At 45.3% G+C, this 8,698-nt stretch overlaps 1 protein-coding gene across 6 annotated transcripts in view; it reads left to right on the top strand.

Moving 5' to 3' along the window:
* Positions 1 to 2,744: 2,744 nt before the first annotated feature.
* The window catches only part of LOC135575247 (alpha-2-macroglobulin-like protein 1), a 28,868-nt gene continuing 22,914 nt past the window's right edge, over positions 2,745 to 8,698 (top strand). For 4 of the 6 annotated variants that reach the window (XR_010469497.1, XR_010469498.1, XM_065048474.1 and 1 more), the window contains exons 1-6: positions 2,745 to 3,149; positions 3,924 to 4,107; positions 5,051 to 5,213; positions 5,778 to 5,830; positions 7,874 to 7,894; positions 8,365 to 8,524. Coding sequence is in view for 4 of the 6 variants with exons in the window: in XM_065048474.1 (XP_064904546.1) it covers positions 3,091 to 3,149; positions 3,924 to 4,107; positions 5,051 to 5,213; positions 5,778 to 5,830; positions 7,874 to 7,894; positions 8,365 to 8,524 (640 nt within the window). In the remaining 2 variants the exon portion in view is untranslated. The remainder of the gene's footprint in view (positions 3,150 to 3,923; positions 4,108 to 5,050; positions 5,214 to 5,777; positions 5,831 to 7,873; positions 7,895 to 8,364; positions 8,525 to 8,698) is intronic. The other 2 variants (XM_065048473.1, XM_065048477.1) reach the window with 2 other exon arrangements.

The raw sequence follows: 8,698 nt of genomic DNA, 5'->3' as shown, positions 1-8,698 counted from the left end.
TTAACTCTATGTTGGGGTGTTATCTTTTTGTTCTCAAACTAAGTCCAAATAATGAGCATGCTAGCTATGAAAAAGAAAGGTTTCTAACTACATGAAGAAAATTAACTCATTTTCAGTCAAACCTGCACAAGCAGTTAGGTGTTACCAGTGCCCTGTGCAGTGCCAGAAGTGGCTATGCTGCGGTTGGCTTCATTCCAGGTGTCACTTTCTCCCTTCTTCTGCACCTTTGTTTAAACAGGTGCTTTTTCCTTTTCTTTATTCAATTTCCTCAGCAGTCCATGAGCAATGTAAAGTCGAACTCTGCAGAACAGGATTTTTACCAGAATTCTATTTGCTCTGAAAATTTTTAAAAACAACTTTGTAGATACTACAGCCTTCTTTGGAAATGTCTCCTCTCCCCCTTGCCTTTATCTCTGGTGTTGTCTGTCCTTGTTTATATAAAAAAGCAGAACTGGAGCTAGTCAGGCCTGCACTTGGTATCAGTACTTAGCACCACTGGCTACAGCTTGGGCTTCTGCAGAAAGGGAGGGACCCCACTTACCAATGCCACCATGTTCTTACCAGCTCTTTGCAGTGCTTAGCAAAGCGCAGGCAATAGGTCTGATAAAATTCCCTGGAATAAAGGTATTTTGGGGAAAACAACTGCTGTATTTGTCATACACATATGTGTATTCCACCTAGTCCTTACTGACCACAGGAGGGGTAGCTCATGGATAAGCCCATTATTGCAGTAGGAGTTCACACACAGAAAAATTCTACTCATATACAGACATGTACACACTGTGTAAAAATTGCACGTAGTGGCATTTTTCACTAAATATCCATAGCAATTTCTCTTCTGGGTCCTTCAAAATGTTATTTCTTGGACTTAAACTGCAGTACTTGTGGTGTCTGGCTACCAGAGAGCATTTGGAGGGAGGTGACTGTCTTCCAGGAGAATTTCAAGACAGTGAAAAAATGGTTTTGTGCAAAACACATTGATTTCTCTGTGACCTGAACTTCCTCCTCTCTCTTTAGAACAGGACATGTTGCACATTGCACTAATTTTTTTGTCATTCACAAAATCAAGGGGTTGCGGTGATTCGACCTGGAGTCTTGGTGGTGCACATGCTTCCATTTAGCTTGTGATCAGTTCTGCTGCTTCAGCACTGAGGACTGCCTGCCTCCAGGGACACAATTTCAGCCTCAGCTCCTTGTGTGCCTCTCGCCTGTCTCTGACTCAAGTGATCAATGGGTCTGTGGGCTGGGGAGGGAGTTCAGTATAGGACAGCAGCCAGGTATCTTGTGCCCTACCACGAGTTCCAGTGGTTGCAGATCCCTGTTAAGAGGTGCTTGCTTCCCAAGTGTCTCCTGGCTGCAGCAGCTGGTCACCATGCTGGTAATGGGAGATGAAGATGGGACTGAGATGTATCATGCACATCAAACCTGCAATTTTGTTTTTGTTGGTCCAACATTTGTTTAATTCTGTTTTGTTATCTGGCAGTTGGGTTGGGTTGGGTTGATTGCTCAGGATATGGGTTTCCAGTCAGTCCTAAGTCCAGAATTTCAGAGGTATTGATGTGTCCACTCTCACAAAGCAACTGCTGGAGTCAGTAGGAACCAAGTCTCTTAATACCTTTGCCATTGTGAGCCTCTGCGCTGTTATGAGGGATCTGGCTGTCCCCTGAAACTGCTGTGAATCTACCATAAACAAACAAATGTCAGCTGGGATTTTCTGCAGGCACTGCCTGTACTTTTTGAGACCCACAGAAAGAAATGAAGGGCAGTCTAGCATCGAAGAATGATTCACATTCTTGCTCAGGTTCCTGTTTGCTTGTTTATCCAGGTGCGCTTATAGGCACCAGCAGCTCTGAGCAGAACCAAGTCCTGGGAGGGGGAAAAAAAGGAGAAGGAGGATTTGTATATGCCCACTATGTGTGGAGGAGATTAAAAAAAAAAAGCCTCAAACCCTGGTTTCATTGCTATACGTCAGTCTTTCCTAAAGAAAAGGAAAATATTACCAGGCCACACATATTTAAGAGCCCAGTTTGGTACTGGAGAATAAATTAGTGGTGCATTTTTATATGAAATGGTCGTGACACTGAAACAGAAGATCTTCCTTATTTTAAGAACAAGTAGTTTTAAGAACCAGATTTTCTTTTCAGTTATGGTAAGATAGGGAAAAAAAGTTCAGTATAATCAGTAGACCAGCAGGTATAAAATTGGTACGTGGAAAAAAGCTCCCAAACTAGGTAACACAAGTTCCCATTACCTAGGGCTAGAGCCATAGACTCTTCATAGCTGGAGAAAACCCCATAGGTCTCAAGCCATACAGATTTTGACCTGCCTGCCCAATATTCAACCTTCATTTCCAGTGGTGAGTGTGTGTGTAAGTTGGCCCTGAACTGAACTAGAGAGGACTTTGTGATATAGCTGCAGCTGATAGATCTCCTCTTCAAGCTGAAATACCTGTAGGGCAGAGATAAGGTGAGGACTCCAGCTCTACCTGCTCTCTGTGTTCTTCTCCTGGGTAAGGCAGCACTCTGTGAAGGAACAGAGCACTATGCGTATATACTTAATTTGTACAAAGCCTGGTCTCCAGTTCAAGACTGAGACATGCCTTAGGAGCTACAGACTCAGAAACCCTGGGGACAGCATGACCATAGGAGTTCACTGTGAGTTCCAGTTGAGTGCGCATGCCAAGGGGCTGTGGGACAGTCCAGATGGAGGCAAAACAATGGGACTGGGACTACAATTGGCAAAGGGAGCAGGGTCAGTACAGTGAACAGGACACAGGCTGTTGCTTAGCAAAATAAAAAACAAATTTGTCTGAATGGTGCAGTTCCATCCCAGGGGAGAAGGAGAGCAGAGAGGCTGGTGTCCAAAAAGACTTGGATTGGCTGGTGAACATCCTGAATGGTACAACCCTGTGCCTGCAGCACTATAAACATGGGACTGAGACAGAAGGAAGGAAACTCTGAGGCTTTTTGTCTACTTTTGGGAAGCAACAGCAAGTGGCCTGGAGACCTTGGAAGGAGAGAAGCTGTACCCTACCTTCTTTTCTGACCAGCTCTCCAGAGGAATCCACCTCTCTGGGGGTCTTCCATAAGAATGTGGACTCCCTTCCTCCTGAGCTGCCTGCTCTACACTGTGGGGATAGTGACACAACCGTAAGTGCCATTTAAAAATCTGGTGATTGATAGTTGTGGTGCTGAGGGAGGGGCCAGGATAGCAGAGAGAGAGTATGGGACCCTGCAAGTCATCTTCTTGGAAAGGATAGACATGGAGTGGTATGCAGCATGCCACAAGCCTTTTTATGAACACGGAATCCTCCTGAAGGTGGGAACCTCTCTCATGGATATTGCTGCAGTACAAGAACTATGTGAGGACTGATGATGGAAATAAGAAAAGCAAGGGACTGCAGTCTGAGGCAGGCTGAAGGAAAAGGTGTAGGATAAAGTGAATGGCAAATGAAAAGGGCTGCAAGGCTGGCAATGATTAAGCAGGAACCAATCTGCTGCCAAGGTAGTTGGGGAGCTGTCTTATAACAAGAAGGGCAGATCCTTTTCTGTTCAGAGGCTGGACTGTTGCGTTTTCCACATGTACTGAGACCACCTAAGAACGGTTCCCTTTGCAGAGATGGTCTCTACTGCGTATTTCTCTGCACTACTGTAGCATCCTCCAAAGCCATGTACACACCAGTGTGACCTGAGGTCACCAGAAAGCATTTCTCTTGTATTTACCTCAAATTAACTATGTACCTTCCATCACCCCTCTGAGAGGTTCACGCTCTCATTGTTAATCTGTCCCTCTCCCCAGCAAAGCAGCACCACCTGCCCTCAATGGAGGTAGTAAACTGTCCTACTTCCTCCAACCATAAAGTATTAGTGTCAAGAGAGGTTGAGACTACTCCCAGGATTTGATGTCTTGTTTCCCCACTGCAGGAGATACTTGATCATTATTCCAGCTGCACTGCCCTACCCCTCTTCTCAGAGAGTGTGCTTGGACCTCCGTGGGGTGGAGAAGCCTATTCGTGTGGCCTTGACCCTTGTGCATCCATCTGGCAACCTCAGCCTCTACCGCAAAGTTGTCCGAAACAACTGGATCTTTGAATGCTCCAAATTTCAGGTCAGGATCATTCTTGGCAGAGACCTCAAGCTGTCAGTTCTCAGCATGTTGTTTTGGCTCATAACTTCTCTCACCAGGGAAACAGAGAATGAGGATCATGGGAGGACAGAGTTCATGGAAAGGAGTGAATGCAAAGTCAGGGAGAATTTAGTGGGAGCCTGATGTCTTTGCTTCCTGCCTTCGTCTGTCTGCATGATACTGTTCCTGCTGTGTATCTCACAATCTACCCTGATGGCAAACTGAGGGAAGGCTGCCTGGTCAGCTGTCAAAGGACTGAGGAGGATGGAGCTGTTTAGAAGTGCCCAAATGGCAGCTGTGCAGCTCGTTCTCTCCTCTGAGAAGGAAGCACAGGGTGTCATTTGTGAATTGTGATGCAGGAAGAGCCAGACCTTTCATTTCAGATAGCCTCCCACCATGTCTGCTTACTTTCAGGCTTCTTCTTAAGGGCTGGAAAATGTGTTGGAGGACTAGGAAAGGCACCCTGCCCACACAAGCTCAGCACAAGTCTTTCTGATCTGCCAAAGTCATGAACCTTATTTTCTTGGTTTGCATGGATGAGTAGGAGTGGATTTTAGCCTCCATGACCCACACACTCTCAGATTTCTAATCAACATAGACCTTTTTTTCCCTTAGGTTAAGTCTTCTCCATCTTGCTCCATGCAGGCTGTAGCAGTGGCCCTGTAAAAGGGCAAACAATTTCTCTACACGAACAGGCTCTCTTTTCATCTTGTCCAAGGTCTGCCCCAAGTCTAAAGGCATCCCGTGTGTTTCCATAGACAGAGCCCTCAACTACAGAGGGGACAACTTGTGCTGGTCTTCAAAGTAAGACAGAGAAGAGGCTGGCCTCATGGTGCAGAAGGAGCAAGGAAAGGAGCACTGCTCTGATGCCATCCTGTCCTTTCCTACTGCCTGCTAACCTGGTGGCTCCTCTTTTGTGTCCCAGGTCCCTCAACCTGCAGGCAGCCAGGAGGTGGGCACTGTCCACCTGCGCATCTCCAATGGCCAATACTTCAGTGCAAATGAAGAGAAGAAAGTCCTGATCCGCAGGGCTGGCACCGGCACCTTTATTCAGACAGATAAACCCATTTATAACCCAGGACAGATAGGTGAGTACTACAGGGAGCATCCTGACAGTTCCCCTGCCTTGACCTGCCTGGACATTTTTCCCCATTTCCTGTGAGCGGTGTGCTGAGTACTATGTGCCATGTGGCCTCCATTGGGACAGAGAGGGAAGCTATCTTCTGGCTCTGGAGTGATGTATCTATGCATCGTGTTTTAGGGATGGGAGGGGACTAGAAGGATCAGTCTCACACATTCTAGGAGCAGAGTTGGCTTGGAAGAGCAAGCAAACCTGAATGTGGTCTTCTTGACCAGGGCCATGTGGGACTTGCCTGCTTACACTGCAGATGAGGAAATGTAAGGCTAACTCTGGGTGTAGCCTGTAGGAAAGACCCTAAATTGAGATGCTGTCTGTTGTGCTGCTGTGATGTGTTTGGAGGGAAGAGGTCTGAGCAAGGGATAAGGGAGGGCTGAAGGGCAGGTGTGAGGCTGCCGGTAAGGCTTTGTGGTGAGCTGTAATTTCAGGGTGAGGCGAGTGCAGGGCAAGTCCACTCCCACATGCACTCTGTCTCTGTAATGTTCTAATGTTCTTCTCCATTTCTTCCCTTCAGTGAAATTCCGAATTGTGACATTGACCGAAGAATTTACTCCTGTTAACAGCAAGGTAAAGCCCATCTAAGTGGAGGCCAGGAAGTCTCCACATTCCCTCTGTTGTCTCCACCTCCTCCGCCAGCCCCACGCTATGAAGGTTGAGACTGCAGCACTCAGGGCAGCCAGTGCCAACCCTCTACTAAACTAAAGTGGGACACCAGTGCCCATTTGCTGACAGCTGTGCTGTCACTCTCACAGGACAGCTGCTGGTCAGTGGGAGGCTGGCATTGCTGGTGGTATTTGGGGAGTGTGACAGTGCTCCCTACTAAGTGACTTAGTACAAGCCAGCCTGGGAGCTGCATATATCTGTCCCCCTGCCAAAAAAACTGGCAGGGTGTCTGAGGACATCCACAGGCTGCCTGCCATGGGTGCAATTATCAGACAAGCTGTGTACAGACTCGGCCAGACCTGTAGCTCGCCTCCCACAGCTATCGAAAGCTCAGCGCTTTGTGGAGTGTGTTGCACCTAAGGGTGGCAGGAGGGTCTGAAGCAAGATGAGATGCATTGCAACATTTTAAGAAAAATTAATTGCTATGGGAAAAGATATGCATGATGTGATAATAATAAAAAAAAAAAAAATAGAGAAAAAAAGAGTATAACCAAATTGTACTGATTTGCTGCTGGCAGCAGCTCGTTCTCCCCGTGTCAAGGGAGTGAGAAGTTGCCAGAGACTTGCATATGTGCTAGCCAGGAAACTGCAAGACTAGCGTCTTTCTACAGTAAGCAATTATACCTGCAGCCAGCAGCTACAGCTATTTCACAGTCCTTTATCCTCAAGCAATTTAAGGAGAGCCAACAGGAATTCATGCATGACAGATAAATACTGAAGGGCATATGTGAGCACAGAGTTGGATCAAATCCCTCTAGACTGAAATAAAGGGAGAGATCTTTCTGGCTTCTTCTGATTACATTTCCTCTTTTTTGGGCTATTGCTGAGGGCCTAGGATCACACACTCCTTTCTCCTCTCAACAGAGAAGTCATATCTCACATATTAGTTAGACAATAAAGTAAACAATACATTTGCTTCCATGCTTACAGTTGGTTCATGAAGATATTTGACCATAACTATTTGATGCCTGTGTGTCAGTGTAAGTTAGCATTATAAGTGTTAATGCTGTGATGAAAATTCAAAAGAGGTCATGTTTAACCAAAGCTATTATGAGGCTTGAGTGCACAGCAGCATTAAGGCTATAATATATAGTTTGTACATTAGATGGGTTGGAAATAACATGGGTGCTTTTCCTGAGCATGTTTTGTTTTAGCATTGACATTGGATTGGAGTTACAAAAATAGTTAACCTGCACATATTTTTTGTTTCATTGAAAACAGATCTGCCTGTGATAACTTGCATTAAAGCTTAGAATGATGGATAATGTGAATTACATGTGGCCTTCTGTTTACAGACCATTACTCCTCCAAGACCCTGTTCCTGCCTCCTTATGCCTTGTGCTCCCAAATAACATGACCTTCACCACTACTGTCTCCTGGCTGATAGCTGCATTGATATAAGAACATAAAGAGAATTACTCAGCCTAAAAGGGATGGAATATGTCCTTCTTTGTCCATCCCTGTTACTGTCAGCTGCAGTCTTCATACCTCCAAGCCTTACCTCCTAGGTCAGGGATTTTACAGGAAAATAGGGGGTGTATTCTTCCTGTAGGTGATGCAATTTTGCTAATTCTTGGAATTTATGTTACCAAACTGATGCCTTTTAGTATTTGTGGACGTGGGATGATGGCATTTGTGAGTGTCTCTGCTTTTTTTTTTTTTAGTGGTAAATTCTAATTTTCACAGTTGTAGAGTACCTATCAAAGTACATCTTACAAGTTCAGGGATCAAAAAGCAAATCGAAAGAATAGTATAGCTTTTATGTTTTTTATTTTCCTTACTATTTCAAACCCATTCTCCTGGTTTTGGTAGGATCAAGCTCCTTGTATTCTTGTGTTTGGGATTGGCAGTTTTGTCACAGCACACAGACTAGATGGGTAAGATAAGTTTATATGCAGGTTGCAATGTCATGCCAGTTTCTGACATTGCTGTCTGTTTGCTTTGCAGTACTCCATGGTGGAAGTCCAGGTGGGTGTTCCAGACTCTCCAGGTGTTATGAGGAAAGGTACTTCATCATGGATAATACCTAGGCCTCTGTCTTGCTGAGTCAAGTTACTTTTCTTAGAGTCTGTGTGTACACATGGACATGCATACTCTGTCCACACGCTTCTTGTTAGCAAGCATTCATGATCCAAATGGTTCAGCTTCCATCCATTTCTACATTTACAAACACTAGCCAGGTTTTAGCTAACTCTTATTGTTCATCTTTATGTAAGACTAGAGTCTAAATGTCAGGACTTTTCATACCCTCTTTTTCAACAGCAGTACAGAGTAGAGTAACCCTGGGTGGGTTGAGTTCACCTTTTCTGTTTCCCCAGTGCAACCTGGGGAGAAAACACCAGGAGCCTCTGAAATACCTCTGAATCCACTGGGCTCTAGGTAGAGAAATGGCAGGTGTTGCTGATGACTGCCTCTTCTTTCCTCCCCTCGAACTGCAGGACCCAAACCAAAACCGCATTGGCCAGTGGCTGGATGTGAGACCAAAACAGGGCATTGCAGAGCTCTCTTTCCAGTTAGCTACTGAAATCTCTCTGGGGACTTACACCATCAGTGTGGTGAACCCAAAAGTGTCCAGTACCTTTAAGGTGGAAGAATGCGGTAAGACGTAGTATGGAGAAAAAAGAATGTGATGGAAAAAGTTGCTTGTTTCTGTCTGTATAATAATATGTAGCCAAACATTGTAAACTAAGGTTTACTGTCTGAGAGCTAGGATTAAACCCAAATGTACAGAGTATAGAGTGGGCAATATCAGAAATGAACACAAGGGAGATT

Source organism: Columba livia, unplaced genomic scaffold (genome assembly GCF_036013475.1).
Source record: "Columba livia isolate bColLiv1 breed racing homer unplaced genomic scaffold, bColLiv1.pat.W.v2 Scaffold_83, whole genome shotgun sequence".
Lineage (NCBI taxonomy): Eukaryota > Metazoa > Chordata > Aves > Columbiformes > Columbidae > Columba > Columba livia.
Note: the sequence above shows the minus strand (reverse complement) of the source record. Positions and strands in the feature narration are given on the sequence as shown.